Source organism: Anarrhichthys ocellatus, unplaced genomic scaffold, assembly GCF_004355925.1.
Source record: "Anarrhichthys ocellatus isolate YVR2014 unplaced genomic scaffold, GSC_Weel_1.0 scaffold60, whole genome shotgun sequence".
Taxonomy (NCBI): Eukaryota; Metazoa; Chordata; class Actinopteri; order Perciformes; family Anarhichadidae; genus Anarrhichthys; species Anarrhichthys ocellatus.
The window spans coordinates 1228197-1248420 of record NW_022280090.1 but is presented as its reverse complement, the minus strand read 5'-3'; the positions used below and the strand labels follow the sequence as shown (position 1 = coordinate 1248420).

General features: G+C 41.4%; 3 protein-coding genes across 6 annotated transcripts in view; all 3 read right to left on the bottom strand.

Moving 5' to 3' along the window:
• Window positions 1-147: 147 nt before the first annotated feature.
• zgc:158258 (specifically androgen-regulated gene protein) lies at window positions 148-5039 on the bottom strand. The gene is made up of 4 exons (XM_031871775.1): window positions 4997-5039; window positions 2456-2620; window positions 2047-2230; window positions 148-1945 (listed from the first exon to the last, which is right to left on the bottom strand). Exons 2-4 carry the CDS (start codon window positions 2558-2560, stop codon window positions 846-848), a joined length of 1389 nt encoding a protein of 462 aa, XP_031727635.1. The 5' UTR covers window positions 2561-2620; window positions 4997-5039; the 3' UTR covers window positions 148-845.
• A 1796-nt stretch (window positions 5040-6835) lies between these two features.
• On the bottom strand, window positions 6836-17162 carry yod1 (YOD1 deubiquitinase). Its single transcript, XM_031871706.1, has 3 exons — window positions 14747-17162; window positions 9735-9947; window positions 6836-9382 (listed from the first exon to the last, which is right to left on the bottom strand). The coding sequence occupies exons 1-3, from the start codon at window positions 14784-14786 to the stop codon at window positions 8682-8684; spliced, it is 954 nt and encodes a 317-aa protein (XP_031727566.1). The 5' UTR covers window positions 14787-17162; the 3' UTR covers window positions 6836-8681.
• Window positions 17163-17171: 9 nt separating this feature from the next.
• Window positions 17172-20224, bottom strand: part of pfkfb2b (6-phosphofructo-2-kinase/fructose-2,6-biphosphatase 2b) — a 10424-nt gene continuing 7371 nt past the window's right edge. The window contains exons 11-17 of one of the 4 annotated variants that reach the window (XM_031871704.1): window positions 20001-20105; window positions 19763-19892; window positions 19598-19660; window positions 19429-19493; window positions 18599-18766; window positions 17931-17953; window positions 17172-17316 (exon numbers count right to left, since the gene is read on the bottom strand). In XM_031871704.1, the coding sequence (XP_031727564.1) occupies window positions 17247-17316; window positions 17931-17953; window positions 18599-18766; window positions 19429-19493; window positions 19598-19660; window positions 19763-19892; window positions 20001-20105 (624 nt within the window). In that variant the 3' untranslated portion in view covers window positions 17172-17246. The other 3 variants (XM_031871705.1, XR_004213630.1, XM_031871703.1) reach the window with 3 other exon arrangements.

Below are 20224 nucleotides of genomic sequence, written 5' to 3'. Positions count from 1 at the left end.
ACCATCTCAACCATTTTGTATAAAATAGTAGCAGAAACATCAATCTCAATAATAACGTACTGCTGATTGTTACTAAAGATTAAAAAACACTGAAAAATCACCCCAAAACACTTTGAGAATTAGTTTATCAATCACAATGATCTTCTTGTTCGAGGCTTCGCTCCGAGGAATGTACTTGACAATCCACTTAAAGGCACATCTGTGAGTTATAAAACAATCCGTCATGGAAGAAGTCTGTTGATTCGGGTTGATGTTTCCTTTAAGTAGAAGTGGAGCAGCATGTTATGTGCAGTATAATGAGGAAGGAAGAAGATTAATGGAAAGCTATAATATGGCTTGCTTCACTATCTAAAATGTTATTACAATATCTCTTTCTATTGTTGACTTTCGACAATTTCTTAGAGCCATAAACGTGTGTGTGTGCACAAATGTATTTAAAACATTCAGCGGCCCATTATTGGGCCTTGTCAAGTCTTAACTGAAATTTGTTACAGCAAAAATAATAAGAGATTCTGATTATATGGAATGACATTAACATTTCAATCGAACACATAGAGCCTCAGGGGTTTGAAATGTGGTAGGTGCATTTTCAGATTGAAACCAACAGGAGAACAGTTGGAAAACAACTGCCCTCAAGTACGTGCATCCCTGTGTGTTAAAACCTCTGTCAAAAGTGCTGTTCCTGCCCTTTAAATTGTTCCACTTCTTCATCCTCTTCTGATTTAGTTTGCCAAAGTGCCAAGTGCCAAGTTCCCACTTAGTGCTCTAACTCTCTTTAAGCCGGTACTCTTGAACTCGTTCGGGCCACTGCCGTTACACAGGCAGACTTGTGCTGTTTACCTGGTTTAGTCTTTGAGCAGTCCAAGCTTTCTGAGTGCTTCTTTGTGATCCGCTCCCATCCCAGGCACCACCATCACCGTATATCCCACTGAGTTTGAGGGTTTGCGGAGCACAGGCTGGCAGCTTCCACCCTGTCTGTGGTTGTCTAGGGTGGCAGAGCGCTCCAGACCAGCTGCCTTCAAAACACTGGATTGAGCGGGATCTGATACAGGCACAGGTTGTATCGGATCCTCACGTCTGGAGTAGTGGTGGAAACTGACGCTGCTCTGCAGAGGCCTGTTCTTAGGCTCTGTGGGCACCTGAGAATGACAAAATGATGGGCTTCTTGATGGATTAACATTAGATGGACCTCTTGTGAATCTGTTGGGAGTTGGGTCCAGAGAGGAGTGAGATTTAAGGGGGGGCAGTGGGGCTACTGACACGTTTTCTGGCTGTTGGTCTTTCAGGAGACCCAGCTTCAGCAAAGCTTCCAGTCTGACGACCTGGGGATCTGATGCATTCTTGATATTGAATGAAGAGTTCGAGGTTACGGATGCTTCATTGTGTGCTTTCACAGATATGTTGGCGGGAATCTTTTTGGGTTTGGGACCAACAACCGGGGGACCAGTCTTAGACTTATAAGTCTCTGAGTGGAAACTGACAGTTCTTGGAGGAATTTCGTGGTTTGGGCATTCCAGTGTGACAGGAAGGTGCTTGTCCAACTCTATAGTGTGATCAATGGTGGGACAGAGTGGCGTCTTCTTTGTGGAGGCACTCCTCCGCAGATGAACAAGTGCCTCATAGGACAGAGGACCTCGAGGAGGTAAACCTTCAGCTTTCCTAACTGAGTAGTCCCTGTGTTTGGTGGGAGGAGGTATCACAACATTAACCTCTAAAGGTACTTGGGGAGCGACAGGTTTCTGGTTGTGTTTGGGTTTGTTGCTTGGAGGAATGAAGTGGGGCTTAAAGCTGAGCTTTTTGGCTGGAACGGCACCTGTCTTTGCATTTGGTGCAGAACATGGAGAGCTGCTTGCCACAACAAGAGGTGTAGGAACCAGGTAGCTCAGCATGGGTCTGGTGTCAACAAATTCCTGTGTGGGTTCCTTGGATGCGTGGTTCTGTGAACCTGAAAGACAGACAAACGCATGTCACTATAAAGTATTAAACTGACAACTGTTCAGCTAATTCTACATCTGTGCACAGAGATTAATTCACTGTTGAGCTTGCCTTTGCTCATGGAGGCTGACAGGTCTGCCAGTTTGTTAGCAATGTTGCCAGGGCTGGGCAGTTGGTCCGGTTCATCATTGGACAGTCCACTGTCTTCCTCGGTATCCAAGGACTCAATAGTCTCCTCCAAAAACATGAGACAGGCCTTCTCTTCAGCAGACAGGTGCTCCAGACTATCATCACTCTGTAACACATAAAACAATAAGAGGAAATTGTCAAACAGCAGAATTGAAATCACTTTTTATCAGAGAACCCCTTCACTTCTAAATAGACATGAAACCAATTGCATCCCTTATTTTTATGTTGCAGCTCAGTCACCGACATGGCTTTGTCTTGATATTTAATTTCTTTTTTTTAACAATGAGTAGTAGTAGAACTAATAAGTTGGGAGGAGGGTACGGTCACTTACAAAGCCAGAATTGGCGCTGAGAACGCTGTCACAGCTGCCAGCGCTATCCATGCCAGTCATCGTCTCCAATCCAACGCCACCTGGCCAGGTATCGCTTTTGGGCATCTTAGTGCCCGAGTTTATTCAAGGTTAGTGGCACAGATTGTTGGGTCACTCTGTTTCAGTCTGTGAGAAGAGAATTCATAGTTAAAATTGAAATTCTTCCTCCATCATCTTGAAAGAGCAAAGTTATTCCCCCAAAAAAGGCACAGCATTCAAAAGTAGCTTGTATTAATGTAATCATACTAGCATTGCATATTTTAACGACATTATTTATACGTTATGTCTCTTTTGATCATTTCCCACAGGTTCTTAGTTGTTCTATCTTCCACCCAGCCATTGGGTTGCATGTCATTTTGTACATTATGACATGTGTACAGTCCTTCAACGACCACATTGGGTATTTTCTTTTGCATTCTCTTGCAGTACTTTTGGTCTAAACTTACGATAACATTTATGTTACCTAGTGCTAACCTTATGCAGCAATTTCAAATCAGCATAAAAGGGATTCATTATTATTACAAATAATGTGTGCACAAACTTTAGGCAGAATCCACACTGGTGTGATGTTGTGATAGCATTTTTTTTCTAGAAATCGTCCAACTTGCTGGAAAAAAACATACGTAAAATTGTTTTTAAAGTGCATTTGACACATACATTGAAATGCATTGAAATGTTTTTACACTTAAGAATCAATTGCTGCAGAACAGCAGCCATTTTAATGCAAAACAATAAGAACTTTTAACTGTTATTTTCACAACATCCATATTTGCTTGTCGTTCTCCTAGGTCCGATGTTCTGAGATGAGATAAAAAAACTTGTAGTTAATTGGCTAAAACCACAGCAAAGGTACTCCTTAGAGGCTGCATGTGTTCATATGGACGAGTAATATATGGTTTATTAGGCTATTTTCCAGATTTCTAAATTGTCTCACATGCACACCTGCCTAAATATCATCTCGTCCACATGTAACCCTGTGGTGGGTTTTACATGCGCGCCAGCTTTCTGTTGACGGGACAGAATGACAGGGTATCATAGCGTAGTGTGTTTCTGACTAGTCCTCTAACTGCATGTGACTCAGATTACAGCACACATGCCACTCCTAATCTTCCTCAACCGGATCAGTTTCAGAGGTAGTAGAGGGACAGCAGCAATGATCCCCTGAAAGCTACATGATATCCAGGTGGACCATGTTGTCTGACTGCAACACTATTCATCTGGGTCTATGTTCGTCCTCAGAAATGATCATTGTTTTAACGTGGTGGGATCTAAAGAGAACCTAAAATGTAACGCCATGATTAGGGATTTTTCTCTTTCTGGGGATGCTAACATTTTGGCACGATTCTGGCAATGTGACTCATCTTTTTCTGTAAATGAGATTACAGATGGAAAGCCCAGTTGTTTGACAGCTATTAGAGCATCCGATTTTTTCCAGAGCAAACAACTTTTAGAGAATAAAAACAGTTCGCTTTTCTACTATAGAGCTGGGAGTTTAGTAGAAAGGAACCTCTGTCTGATCCAAGTGAAAAGAAATTCCCTTTTTGGATAAGTTTCCGCACCTGAGAGGGAACGGCTGCTAGATAAGCCAGGAGAGGCACAAAAGCACTCCTGTTCACTGTTGCTTTGCCATGTCATCCCGGCCAGTCCCTATCGCCAGGCTGATATGTAAATGTGCTCGTATGTCCTGCTGCTTGCAGGTCAGGATATGAATCTGACATAGCATTTATTGTGTCTTAATTTCACACAGTCTGGGTAGATCACATGCAAGAAAAAACATCAATAGAGTATTTTGAACTCTAATTAAATTTGCCTTGCCTAAGTGTTATATAGTTCCCATGCTGTCAAAGATGTAGTGACTTTTTTTTTTTTCCCTGGTCATAACAAAACCTGAGACTAATAAGACTGTAGTTATTGATTAACCCCTGTTGACCATTTCCAGTGAAAGGACACGGCAGAATAGACGTCATAATGTTATCTCCGTATAGATACACCGATAGTGTATCTATACGTGTATAGGTGTATCTCCGTATAGATACACCGATCAACACAATACAGTAGCAACCACCACAATAAAAATAACCCAGCCTCTGTGTAGTTTTGATTGTGGCTATAAAAGAGTAGCTTTTATGAGCCTAACCTTAACCCATTGTTTGAAGGGGATTGTGCTACTGGGTCAAATCATCCCCAGCTTCATTTTTACCTCCACTACCTGGCCTTCAACCCTCTGTCTTCAGATAGGATTCATGTCCTCTGGAATGAAGATTATCTACAGTCTTTACAAAATATACAAAACATCCATTGATCAAAGGATGCGTGTAAAATGAAAATAATCATAAATAATCTTAAACTTGAATTGATATAATTTACTTCATATGAGCTATAGATTCAACCTTTTATATTAAAGAACTACACAATGTAAACTAATTTAAAAAGAAAGTTTAAACTAGCTTTAAGTAGATTAAACAGACCACAATCTGCACATCGCACTGACTGAACACATACCTGTTTTGAGTCTCCGTACATTAGTCTTCAGTCTCCATCTTCTGCTTCTTATGCAAGTGAAGACGCGGGCGAGTTGCTGAGCGGCTCTGTGTCACCTGCATGAGGGACTTTGTGCCCTCAGCGCTTAGCCAATCAGAGAGCAGCGTTCTCTTGAAGATACATGAGCCTTCGTCGTCATGGCACCCACAACTGCGGTAATCTGCTTATCAGTATCTCTGTTTCAATCTCTCTCTCTCTCTCTCTGCTAACTGTACTGTCTATGCTCATTATCTATGAAATGTAAACGGTTTACTCTCTGGGAGATAATTCCTACTCTTGATACCAGAGGTGGTTGGAAAAGAGTTCCATTTGCCCCGTTTCATGGAGCCTTCTAAAGTAACTTTTTGGAGTACATTGTACTTGTCATTGTACTTGTCAGAGTAACGTTAGTTTGAATGCAGAATACTTTCAGAGACCAAATTATGCACAAAGACAAACTGCTTTTATTTCTTGCAGATGTGATTGATTGTTTCAACCACAGATGGTCTTCCTCAGATCAAAGTGAAGAAAAACACACACCTGTATTCAATGAAACGTTCCAGCATTATCTCCTAATTAGCTGAAATGAATCATCTTATATGAGCCATTTTCAGAGACTGATTTGTCCACTTGTCAAGAATGTTGTCAAACATCCAGTTAAATTCACACCATTTATTGTTCATATGAGTACTTTATTTTTTAAAGACATGTTAAGTCTTTAATGCCATGAGGAACCAAGATGAAAGTATAGCATGTGGAAACAAAGTCATAATACAGTCATAGTATAGAATGTGGAAAGAAAAGTCATAAAAAAGTTAGTGTAGTATGTCGAAAAACATTAGTCATATTATAGCATGTGGAAAAAAGTCATAGCATGTGGAAAAAGTCATAGCATGTGGAAAAAGTCATAGTATAGCATGTGGAAAAAAGTAAAAAAAGTCATAGTATAAATGTCAAAAAGTCATAGTATAGCATGTTAAAAAAAAGTCATAGTACAGCATGTTAAAAAAAAGTCATAGTACAGCATGTTAAAAAAAGTCAGTATAGCATGTTAAAAAAAAGTCATAGTACAGCATGTTAAAAAAAAGTCATAGTATAGCATGTTAAAAAAAAGTCATAGTACAGCATGTTAAAAAAAAAGTCATAGTATAGCATGTTAAAAAAAAGTCATAGTACAGCATGTTAAAAATAGTCAGTGTAGCATGTCATAAAGAATGATTCAAGCTCCATGAGGGTTTTTTAAATTGTTAATTTGGCTCAAAACAGAGAATTTTAAGGATATGACAAATTGTAATCTCAAGTCACTAAACCTGTCAGAAATATGGTGGAGAAAAAGAACGTTTGCCTCTTAGATGCAGTGAAGTAGAAGGATGAAGTTGCATAAAACTGGAAAGAAGAAAAAAATTCTAATTGTGCAAAAGTACAGTTTATCATATAAACAAATGTGTTATCACTGTAAAACTAGTTCAAGTCTAAATGCTGATTGCATATGATAAGTGTACTTTCACACAGTCTCTTTGACCAGCAAACAGCTGGTGAACAAATGGTATTACCCTATTAAGAAAGGGTAGATGTACCTAGAATACCATGTCGGTGGTGTAATCCCACTACGATGGCACAGGATCAGTGAGGTTAGGCCAACAAGGGTTTATTCCTATTGGCCATGGATTGTCAACAGGAGCTATAAATAGATGGCGAGGGGATGGCTAGTGTTACAAAAAGTATAAGAAAATAAGGTGAACTGAATTTTAACAATCACTACAGACAAAACATAAATGGCTTAAAGAGTGAACTGGAAAAAAGGAATGCGTTGACACAAAACAACTCGTACCCAACACCGTCGGCTATAACTTTTAATTGTGACAACACTGAAAAGAATCAAGTAAATCCAGTTATTCTGCAGTGCTTCGTGTGCAACATTCTTCGTTATAGTCCTTGAAGAGTCTTGAGAACTTTGTAAATACAAAATACAACAAAGCCATTTCATAGTTTCACTTTGAAGTAAGCTGACATAATCCATAAACACTTAAAATGAAAGAAAATACCTCAAGTTAACAGAGGAAAATAAATCATAGCAATTCATTTTAGCTTTGCCTTTTGTTAATATCCAACACCATCTCTGAAGAAATATCTCAACGCCTCGACTGTTCAACTTACATTTTTGGCAAAAACTAGTTCCCAATATTGCCATCACAGATATGTGAAGTAGAAATACTGGTTCTGCACAACGGGAGGCCATAATGAAGTGGGATTTAAGCTAAAAGCCCAACAATATATTAATGTCCTTCAATTTAACATGTTTGATCTGTGGTTTAACATAAGTCAATGAATGCTCCATCCTCATAGGCAGTGAGTATCAAAGGACTGAGCAAAGAGATGCGACAACATGCTCCAGTTGTGCGAAACATACAGTGGAACAAAATGGCGTTTTTTTTTGTTTTTGACAACATGCACTACATATTAAACCAAATGCTCTTTTAGTCGTGGTTTTCAAACACCCCGACTAGAAATACTTTTGGGGCTGTAAATATAAGCTGTAAAATGTTTAATGCTGATGAGCTAAACACAGAATGTACCTGTACAGTGAACCATTAAGTGAGCAGGATTCATCTCATATAGAACGTCTCACACTCTGTCTAGTAACTACACTCCCACAATGACTTGTATCTGAGATACAAACACCTCATCACTCTTAGTGTTCTTCAATTTAAAACAAAAACATTTTAAAGATAACAGCATGATGAGATTTGAAAATGACACTAGAATTAAAATGAGACTCCTGAAATACTGTCGTACCCATGAAGAATAACTGAGCTACAGAAACTGAAATGTTTCAGCACCATTATGTTTTTGTCTAATCTAAAATAAGTTCATTGATAAACAGTGTCACATCACAAAAAGGAAGGGTACAAAAAAAGACATAATTAGGCCAACTTTGGATCACAGATTGCTAAATGATTTCAAAATGCATAACCTCAATCTCAATGTGGTTTAGCATGAACAGCCCAACTGTGCTGAACTACTCGGACGTCTACAATTAACCAAATGATCATTTATTATATTAGAAGAGTTTGACATAAATCGAGGGAAATAAAAAAACATGCTACACAGCCAACATGATAACAGTCATTCTTTGTGTGCTGCTCTTAAGACAACAGTGAATAGGATCACATCATAGTGCAACTCATTCTTAATGGTTGCATTAAACTCTTTCTAGAGCCAGATAACAAGGTTTTATAAAATAGAAGTTCAGTTAGTCACAGTTAGGTATTGGGCAATTTGGTGCATTTTCTAATTGCCAACACGTGAGGCGTCATTTGGTTTGTTATCGGCACAACCAAGCCATCGAGTAACCCAAAGAGATTAAAACATGTCCTCAGAATGGTTCCTAGTTTTTACTTGACCCAGTTAAATAGATTTGAAACCATCCTAGTGGAATAAAAATATGGTTTAGAGACATCAGAGTACTGCAGTAGTGTTTCTGACTATGAGAACTGACCGCTGTTAAACAGAAATACTAAGCGAGAGGCTGAACACAATGTCTACAGATTCTCCAAAGACGTCGCTGGACAACGTGAGGTAGAGGATCACACGAGCAGATTGACAGACACTGGGGCACGGGGTTGGTGGCGGTTGTATTTGTGAGAGGCAGAAAAGACAACAGTGTTCACACTTCCCCAAAATTGGTGTGGCCCGTCTCCTTGGCGTGCTCACGAGCTTCCTTTTGTCCCACCAGGCCCGTCTGGCACACAATGCAGCGCAGCGCAAAGCGGTTAACGTCCGTGAACTGGCGCTTGCGGCGGGCCTCGTCCGCGAGCTCGAGGGCCTGTGCCAGGATCACGTCGTCCGTGGTGGAGAAGATTGTCTGGGGCGGAGTGTCGGAGCCGGCCGTCTCTTTCTGCAGCGGGTCGTAATGGATGCCGTCGTAGATGAGCAGCACGCGTTTGTGGTAGCCGGCGTCCTCCCCGAATCGATCCACGCGGACCGTCTGAGTGTCCACCACGCAGATCTCACACTGGTAGAACTTGGACATGATAGACACCTCGATGGCTCCCCCCCAGGTGTCGTCACGTCTTATCCACGCACAGTAATCCTCGTTGGTCTTTCCCAGCACCGCTTCCGAGTAAGCTGCGGGGTCACTGGACACAATCTGGGCGATGAGGCCTCGCATCTCAGGGGCACAAGCCGGGTCGTATACGCCACCTTCCACCACATAATACACACTGGTGAAGAGGCAGGAGTTGTCAGCTGGGACCACTCGACGTGCCAGCGTGGGTGAGGCTTCCAGGCGTGGAGCTTTAGTCACAGTGGGATGATCCGGAGGAGGCTTTGGCTTGTTCTTTTCTTCCTCAACTATGAGCGTGTCTCCTGTAGAGGTTGAGACAACACAACTCGGGTAAGAAGAGAGGAAGATGCATCTTATTTTTAAACTATCACGGTAACTAAATGTTGAGCTTAAGGGTCGGTTTGCCACGTTTTGAGATTCCTGCTGCCACTTCAATACAACGAGGTGAACTGAATTTCTCATAGCATTAAATAATTAAGTTTAAAAAACAGTTGCTTTGGGAAATTCACAGAACACTGTCCATAATTGTCATGGTTGCTTAAGGTTAACCCAGTCATAACAGTCGTGGTATGTTTTGAAAACATGTAATTCAATAATAAAACAGTCATACAAATGATCAATGCTGTGAATGTATCTGGATTTCTGATAACGTGCCTGATTTGATGGGGTAGTCCTTGAGGTGAGCGTCTCCATTTTGAAGATCCAGGCTGGAGGGAGGATAACCGACCATGATCTTCTGCACATCACAGGGGATACCAGTCAGCTCCTCCACCTTACTCTTCAGCTCTTGCACGCAGGACTGATGAGTCAAGCCCTGCATTATGTGGCTGCCATTTTTGGTCTTACAGCGAAGCCGCAACATCCTACCTATAAAAACAGGAGACAACATGTCAGTAACACTGCAGGCACATTTGTTGTCAAGGAATTGTAGCGATCAAGAGAACACTTTCTGAACATCTGGATTTATAAAGACCGTTAAATCAACTTTGTAATTCGTTATGTTGGTTAATGACGATACAATCCTAGCTGGAATGTATCGAACTGTATTCATATCCAGTTTGTTAAGGAAGGTTACATCATCACTTGTTACTGAGTACAGTATGGTCATAGTATAGTATATCAGAGAAATGTCATAAAAAGTGCCAAAAGATGTCATAGTAGAGTGTGTAATAACAAATAGTCTAGCATGCCATAAAAAACAATAACAAAAAATACTGTAGTACGTCATAAAAAATTCATAGAAAAGTATATCATAAATCATACTGTAGTATTTAAAGTAAATGTTAGAAAAACTAGTATAGTATCAAAGTATATTATGGAATAAAAATGTCATAGTGTAGTATGTTATAGCATGTCAAAAGAGGCACAGAAAATAGTGAAAGAATGTCATAGTTTTGTGTGACATAAATAAGTCGTAACAGTAGAAAACGACTTTACTGAATGTCATTTAGTTTTTCACATACGAAGCTTGAGGTTTTTGAATGTCTGTCATTTTCTATGATGTCATAACCCCCAACACATATGATTTTGTGTTATTGTGTATAAATGTAATGAACAGTGGTGTTGGACTGCTGCTAGACTGCCCCGTTAACACGTGCCTCTCTGTGTGCGCGGTAAGCCTGAGAGCAAACAGGTCTTTGGCCGCAGTGTTCTTGAAAGGCGAAAGTCCAACAAATATGGATTGAAGCGGCACATTTCACGAGGTAAAAAAGTTTGTGGATTTCCGCAATTACGCCATCTTTCTTTTATCAATACATTTTGACTTCTGGACTGAGTCAACTACAGAGTTGAGTGTGTGAGGAAGAGGAAAGGTGGAGGGTGAACTATTGTGTGCAATGTGTCTGGAAGCTATTCATTAATGATAACTGTTATAATGTCAACGCAATGAATAAAGCTCCCAACTATTTGGTGAAGCCCCATAGTATAGTGTGTCATAGTATAGTGTGTCATAGTATAGTGTGACATAGTATGAAGAGTCATAAAAAAAGTCATAGTTGGAGTAAGTTATAGAAAATATAGTATAGTAGTCATAAAAGTGCTGGAGTTGTACGTCCATGGATGCTGGGGAGAATGTGTCCAGGCTGTGTGATGAAGAGCACCAAAAGCAGGAGTTATGGTAGAGGGGGACATGCTGCCGCCCTAGACGTTTGTTTTTCGGAAATAGTGCAATTTGGTGCATTCTGGCCATAATTTCTGACCCAAGCATAGGCACCAGTGTATGCATGAAAAGTATAAATTACAGTTTACCTTCAAAATAAATGCCATTTCTCTCGTTACTGATGAAAACTTGTAGTTATTTCAACAATCCAACTATATTTTAGAATAACAATTATAACAAATATCCTCACCTCTTATCTTTAAAAAGGCAACCAAAATCTACATCCGTCAATAAAAGAGAAAAGTTAAAATTCCTGTCACTTTCACATTAACTTATGTGACTGCACACTGTTATTAGAATATTTGTGAATATGCCGGTAGTTCAAGTATCAAAGTCAGATACAACCATCCTCCTGGGTTGAGATGGCATTTTGCCTACTGACAGCTTTGGTAAACTATTCTCAAAATATAAATAATGAACCTTGTGTGCATGCATGCACACTAGAAAAACACTTTCCCAAAAGCATCCGTTATAATATGAAACGGAGTTTCATATTGGCTTTTTGCCAATGTAGCTTCTATGCTGCATGCAACTGTAATACACTGCTAGAAGATCTTAGATGTGAACTCATTTTTAAATCAGGTTAGAAACATTTCTCTTCATATGTACAATCGACTCCTCCGCGAATCGCCACCTTAACGTGGTGGAGGAGTTTGAGTGGCTCAGTGATCCTGGGAGCTATGTTGTCCGGGGCAGTAGCCCCTGGTAGGGTCTCCCAAGGCAAACAGGTCTCAGGGGAGAGCCCAGACTTAGAGCGGTTCAAAACGACCCCAATGAAAAGCAGCCCACGGACTTCAGTCACCTCGCCCGGACCAGGGAAACCGGGGCACCCTCCCGGAGCCAGACCCAGGAGGGGAGCTCGTCGGTGAGCGTCTGGTGGCCGGGCCTTCGCCCATGGGGCCCGGTCGGGCTCAGCCCGAATAAACAGCCACCTAAATCCTAAATGCAGAGATTTTTCGGTTCACAAGCTTCTGCAGCGAAAACAACGTCCTTCAGCTTGTATGCAGGGATAAGCATCGGGGTCGGGTGCAATGCAGACCGGGCGGCGGGTCAGGCGGGAGGCCTGGGCGAGCCGATCGCCGGCAGCATAGACTAGCTCTAGGGACGTGGAAAGTCACCTCGCTAGCGGGGAAAGAGCCAGAGCTGGTGCAGGAGGTGGAGCGGTACCAGCTAGATATAGTTGGACTCACCTCCACACACAGCGCTGGCTCTGGAACCAAGCTCCTGGAGAGGGGTTGGACTTTGTCCTTTTCCGGAGTTGCCCAGGGTGAGAGGTGCCAGGCGGGAGTGGGGATACTCACGAGCCCCCGGCTGAGCGCCGCTGTGTTGGAGTTCTCCCCGGAGAACGAGAGGGTCGCGGTGGGTGTTGGCCTCCGCCAGGGCTGCCCTTTGTCTCCGGTCCTGTTCGTGATTTTCATGGACAGGATATCTAGGCGCAGCCTGGGGGTGGAGAACGTCAGGTCCGGGGGTCTCGGGATCGCCTCTCTGCTGTTTGCAGATGATGTGGTCCTGTTAGCCTCCTCGGATCGTGACCTCCAGCATTCACTGGGGCGGTTTGCAGCCAAGTGTGAAGCGGCGGGGATGAGAGTTAGCACCTCTAAATCTGAGGCCATGGTGCTCTGCCGGAAACCGGTGGATTGCTCCCTCCAGGTGGGGACGGAGTGCCTACCTCAAGCGAAGGAGTTCAAGTATCTCGGGGTCTTGTTCACGAGTGAGGGTAAGATGGAGCGGGAGATCGACAGACGGATCGGTGCGGCTGCAGCAGTAAAGCAGGCGCTGCACCGGACCGTCTTGGTGAAGAGGGAGCTGAGCCGGAAGGCAAAGCTCTCAATTTACCACTCGGTCTACGTTCCTACCCTCACCTATGGTCACGAACTCTGGGTCGTGACCGAAAGGACAAGGTCGAGGCTACAAGCGGCCGAAATGAGTTTCCTCCGTAGGGTGGCCGGGCTCAGCCTTAGAGATAGGGTAAGGAGCTCGGTCATCAGGAGGGAGCTTGGAGTAGAGCCGCTACTCCTTCGCGTCGAAAGGAGTCAGCTGAGGTGGTTCGGGCATCTAATTAGGATGCCTCCTGGACGCCTCCCACTGGAGGTTTTCCAGGCACGTCCAACTGGGAAGAGACCCCGGGGAAGATCCAGAACATGCTGGAGGGATTACATCTCCCAGCTGGCCTGGGAACGCCTCGGGATCCCCCAGAATGAGCTGGAACATGTTGCCGGTGAGAGGGAAGTCTGGGTCAGCCTGCTTGGCCTGTTGCCACCGCGACCCGACCCCGGATAAGCGGAGGAAAATGGATGGATGGATGGATGTACAATTGAGCAACTGTGTTTTTAGTGTTGAGTGCAGCAAATGAGACTGTTGTCATTCTAATGATGGAACAACAATGTATATGCCTGTCACACATTATACTGGTAGATAAGTCATTTTTAGTTTTAAACTAAAAGAAAACAGTAATTTCCTGCTTTAAAAAGTGAAAGTAGACAAAAGGTAGTGCACCATTTCAAATCAACTCAAATATTTACCTCAACTAAGGAGTGGTCTGTATTTGAGAAAGGGTGGGGCTCCTTCCTTGGTCCAAAAATAAAAAAGGCAACCAGACAAGAAAGCAGGGTCTATTATTTCTGGTTGCCATCGTTATTTGGGTTATGGAATGGAAATAAAAATGCCTAAAGGATTATCAAAATGTAAAAAACAACAAAAAAAAACGTGGCGAGGTTTGTGATTAACTGTGAGGCACAAACTGGGACTAGAGCCCCCCCTGAACCCCTGAAGCACTCATAATAGGTGGAGTTGTCCCTTATATGCAACGCAACTAGTTTATCGGTGAGGGGATTAAACGACCTCGAATCTTTTAAAACATGGGTTTTACCTTTTCAGAAAACATGCATTCAAGTTACCTCAAAATACTTCATCGCGTGTTTAGTGTTGCTTATTTAACGTTAGTTTGGAATTAAGCACTTGTACCGTGTAGCTATGAGCTAGTTCTCATTGTGTTTGTTTGCCTAACTTATGCAACAGAGCAACAACCAGGCTGTTTCTAAATGGACCCGGCATAACAATTAAACTGCTGACGAGCAGCAGGGTAAAACACATGACAGCGACGTTGCTTTGTTTTGTTTTCTTTGTTCTGTCAGCCAGACTTAGTGAACTCAACAGCAGGAGATAGTGGGCTGGGCTAGGACCGCCCTGCTAAGCAAGACACATTCAGCTGTATGTGGAGCCAATCGTTGCATAACTCAAGAAATAGCAGTAGGAGTTATTGACACGTTCATCTTGAACAAGTAACGTTATGAAAGAAACAACGTGACTTGTCCGGAATCACTAACATGTAACGTGTGAGCCAACTAGCTATATCATGTATCATCTGCTAATGTTAGCATGCTAACCTGCAAGTCGACCGTTTTTACAAGCATCCAGGCAGACTTTGGTAAATTCTGTTTCCTGCCTTATATACACGACATGGTGTATTACGTGACATGCAAACCAGCTTAGTTATTTTTCTTCTTACCTGCTGTTGACTTCAGCTCAGCCTTAAACAATATACACATCCAGTGAGACTGATGTGTAGAACGTCAGTTTACGTCTTTACGACGTCGTGAAGCTCTCTGGCTGACAAACCACGCCTTTACCGTAAATCCCCTAATAACAGTTAGCTATTGGTGCAGGGCCAAAGTATTTCTGTAGACCAACCCCGGAAGTTGGCATTGCACGGGTTCCCGTGACAGAAAGCCAATGGGATTTTTTCCATTGTATTTTGGAATATTGCAGAAAATAAGACCTATGGAAACACAAGATTATAATACTTAAATGTTTTGTTCAGAAAGATAACTTTTACAAATAAACACTTTTATAATTTTTGAAGCATAAATGAAATCGACAGAAGTAAAAAGCTAACGTTAGGTTATAAACGAACTACACCAATGTTACGGTTGCATGAGCGCGAGTACACAAATTGGCTGTGATGCCGGAGTAGTCTGTGTGATGACATTTCAAAGTCTCATTTAGCCTTTTTCAAGACACGTAAAAGCAAAAATGTATGAGTGGGGTATTTAAGGATGCATAGGTCGTAAAACAAAATGTTAAATCACATAAGCTTGTGTGTACCATTTGCAATTACACATCGAGTGGTGTTGAGTTGATCATCTTGCTGAACTAAAGTATCACAAACTTGTGTTTGCCACAGAGCTTATTTTCTGCAATAATCCAAAATACAATATAAAATCTCATTGGCTTTTTGTCGAGGGAACCAGTGTGACGCTAACTTTTGTTCCAGAGGTAAGAAAACCTGTTTCAAAATCCCATTGACAAACACTAATAACTAATCCAGCCTTGGTCTTTTTCTCACCTCATGTGTTTAGATAAGGACTGTAGTTAAAAAAAACAAAAACAAATTATTAGTTGTTAACTTATTATTCATGTTTTTAAGGTTTGAATTCCTTGTTGCAAGTGTTGCAGTGGGTGGAGTGCTGCTAGAATATAAATAGTAAACCGCAGAAACACATCAAGAGAATAGAACGCATTTATTCTGTTGATGAGGCCAAAACACATTAGTTTCCAGTTCTTTAAAACAATTAATTACAGTTATATCTGCTTACAATTGACTTAATAATTTTGTATGGTTTTACACCCATCTGTCCAATAATCATGAACTGTAATGACCTTGATTTGAAATCTCTTCCAATCTCGGAGGCCTAATATATATCAAGCAAAGCTGTTTCTATATGTCTTATTCAGTTCTTTAAGGATTGTGAAACAAAGAACAATTAAATGAAGGCCACAAATAATAGAATAACCATTTGGAAAATATCACATGCTCAGTGTCTCCATTTTTACAGGGAATAAATTCATGTAACTTCAAAACTCACTTTTATTGTCTGCTTAAAAGGCACAAGTAGGCTGATTCAGCAAAAAACTTAACAGTCAAAACTTACACAGTCATAGAGTGGAACTTGTGCATCTGTCTATTATTAGTAAGTAAAATAGAAGGATTTTGTGTTTCGGATATGGCTGATTTAAAGCAAATTTAAAGGGTAAAGATACATTAAAATAAATTCATTAAAAGTTTGGCCAGGATGATAACATGAACACAAATGTCAAGAAATAGCTAAAATACCATTAAATGTTATGCTTTTGTTACACAACATCCCTTCCTCATATATAGAGGCAAGACGAACAATACATTAACTGGACTAACTGATTAACTGAATAACTGAATAACTGAATAACTGATTAACTTTTAGGATTTAGTGAACATTGTGACAGATAACACTAGCTTGTGAACATTGTGAAATTTCAGCTTTTGACAGAAAACTACGTTGGTTTTAAAACCGCTGCTGGTACACAGTATGTCCAGAAATGTTGTGTATTAGTCTAACAAACCATTTCAGTATTTGAATTTCCTTTAGAAGCCAAAAACTACATTCTCTCAAATCCTAAAATAACAAACACAATACACAATAAACCTAATCAATAAGATAAGACATAACAGATAATAGCTCGGAATACATTTTATAAGATCTACAGCTTGTTTACATGGTAGATGAGGGTATTTATATTATAAAAATATGTGTACTACATCTACTTTATAACTATTTGCAATAGTGAAAATTGTTCTTGTTACATTCATACAGAAGAGCTAATTCTATTGATATACTTTAACTTCAGTAAGGCATTGTATTATTTACAATGATGATTAGTTGCCTGTTGTTTTGATTGGTTTTGTTGCACATGCAGAAGTGTTTATGATTATAATAGTCAGGCTTCCAGTTCTCAGCCTCGGCATGCAGAGTAAAGTTAAACAGAGAGGTTAAGATAGATAGGACCAAAACCAAAAAGTGACCTCATAATCTGACCATCATTTCCAAAAATGTGGTTTAAAAAAACAAAAAAAACAAAAAAAAAAAAAAAAAATATATATATATATATATATATATATATATATATTTTGATTCGTGACTGAACCCAGAACTGTTGCCCACATTGTGCCATGAAGGAAGAGGCTTTCATCTTCACTCAGAAGCGAACACAGCCACTAGTTTCTTCTGGACTGTCAGAGTCGCTTCCTTCGCACAGGGACTCCTTCAAGGAAAAGAAAATGTCACCGACGTTCACAAATGAAAGCCAAACAGCAGCAGATCCTACTGGAGGAAGCTAACAGCCTACCAGCGGGGCCAGGAGTCTTTTAAGTTCCTATTTGAAAAATGAGGTCATTCTGAGAAATGTGACAGTCCACATTAGTGGAGACTCTTCTTTAGCACATTCTCAAGAAGTGATTCATTATAAATCACATTCCGGCTCCTAGCGTGATATAGTAGCCTTAATTGTATGCAATAACAAGGAAATCAATACTTAAATACCCTGAGAATTCCTACATTATTTTCCCATTTAGAAATATATTTAGGTGTCTAATAAATACTATAATCAAAGAGTTTTACCATTTATGAAACTACCACAGAATCAGCGTCTGATAAGAGTTGTCCTAATAAGGACACTGAGATGAAACAATGGCGACAGCTTTCGTTCTTATTTAAGTACAAAGGTGGTTCGAAGGTTAGACAAACCAAAAGATTGAAAACCATAAAAAATGCACCACTGTGACGACAGATGGCCATGGGTTACTATGACATGAGTTGAACTGTGGGAAAGAAAATGAAAGGCGGGCTACACATGTACTAAATCTCCAAAATACTCACAGACAACTGCTTCCTGTCCGAGGCTGTAAGACAGGTTTAGAGGAAGTGGGGAAAGAGAGAGATAGAAATGTGGAGAGGGGCTGTAGCACTTTACCCATGAGGCCAGGCCAACACATACACAACACGTACAAAGATGAATATGCATTTTAAAATTTCAACATTTTTTGTAAGTTTGACATCTGTGATTTGTAGAATGTGTTCATTTTCTCAAATTGATTCAGTTTTTAATCATCACTGTAGATTTATGAAGGTTAAGTTTAGCTAACAATGTGTACTTGTACCAAAATACAGTACAAGATGCCTTTGGTGTGTGTGTCTTTTCTATCCCGTAGAGGCTAACTAATAAAAGTAGACGTGCTGTTCTGCATATTCAAGCCGGAGACAGCCCAGTCGTGAAGCAGAGGTCATGCAAGACAAACATCTGACTTTGGAAACAGACAGGCGCAACATAAAAAGACCATTCAAGATCCAAGACATGCCCTGAGAGAGAAAGATACAGAGATGGATTCTATATACGTCATTTTAAACACGGAAAACTAAATCATTGAGACAATCCAAAACTGAGGCGAGGGAATGCCAGACACAGGGTTACAAACTGTGGTGGGAGGTGACTGAGTACATTTGACGGTGACTGATTTAATGGGGGAGCCTGTAGCTATGGCACTAACTTGGCTTTGCCGTCCCTCTGGCATCAGAGCTGATGGGGTGGGGGCGAGCGGTAGCCAGGGCTGGTTGCCCGCGCTGTAGAGCCTGGGACGCTTGACCTGGTCGTGACTGGACAAGGGCGTGTAACTATTCCGCCGATGTATGAGAGCAGAGTCCCTGGGGATTTTATCCTGGTAGGAGATGAAATACCGCAAATGTTAGGGGAAAAAGATGAGGGAACACACAAAGAGCCGGGGGGGGGGGGGGGGCGACACCTTACCAGACACAAACTAGCCGTCCTATCAACATGGATCCACAGCAACAGGTTAAAACATCTGAAGCCGTTTTAAGTGACAGACGCTGTTTCAACCAAGTTATTCAACCACACGACAACAAACATTGATGAACTGTAACAGTGCAGTCCTGATTGCACTGACAGACGAACAGCTGCTCCAATCAAGATTAATATAAGATTTAAAAATGGATATAGATCAGCCGTTGCCTCCATCAAGGTAAAAGAACACCAAATTAACAACTGACTTAACATTCATTAGCTTGCAGCTCAAGCCAGGCTGATTAATTAGGGTTAAAGATAAAAGCAACAAAACAAAACCGGGACACAGAAAAGGGATTCAAGGCAGCAAAGCCTCACACAGGGGATGAAGTGCAGACACAACGAGCCAATTAGACTTTGGATTAGACCGTGAGATTTTCTGATGAGTTTGGAATTATTACTTTGCAAGTAAACAAGAAACATAATTTGCAGCGATGATCACATTTGAAGCTTTACTTTAACGATGCTGTATGCACATTCATGCAACAATGTGGTTCAGCTCGATGCAGAGCGACTTACAAGAGGCCGGTCTCGATGCGTGTTCACTGCCTCCACGTTGAGATAAAACATCTCCACTTTACAACCTAGAGGATAGGCGATAGAATACATTCTTTATAAAACATGCATACAATGCAGAAAAATAATCAGTGTTATGGTGTAATATTGAGAGCTATAGGTAAAAGCTTACCATATGCAACAGGGGTCAGCTTGAGTATTGTGTGGAGCGGGCATTTCATGTATGGCAGGTCTTCTATGGGATGAAGAAGAGAGTATGCAAAATTGTCTTATCATCTGCTGGTGGGAGGTCATATGTGTATATGTGTGTGTGTGTGTGCACTTGTGTTTGTCTGACCTGCACTCTTGTCCAGGAAGTAAGCGAGCAGGCAGCGCATCACAGCCTGGTGGCAGATGACCAACACGTTGCCCTGCCTCTCCAACTCCATGATAACCGGCTCCAAGCGTTGAACAAGGTCTTGGTAGGACTGAAAGAGAGAAGAGACTGTTTTAAACCCACCGTTGAAGGACACATTTAAACAAACAGGATTCAGTTTATTGCAAACAAAAGTATGGAAGGAGTGTTGTCAGGTCACCTCCCCTCCTGGGTAACGATAGTGGTACTTGTCCTGGTCCCTCAAAGCAAACTCCTCTGGGAACGCGTTCTCGATCATCTCATAAGTCATCTCCTCACACACACCCTGGAGAAGGACAACAGCATTTGTATTAATGTCAAAAGCACAAGTAAAGAGGAGAGTGGAAGCCCTTCACTGCACACACACACACACACACACACACACACACACACACACACACACAC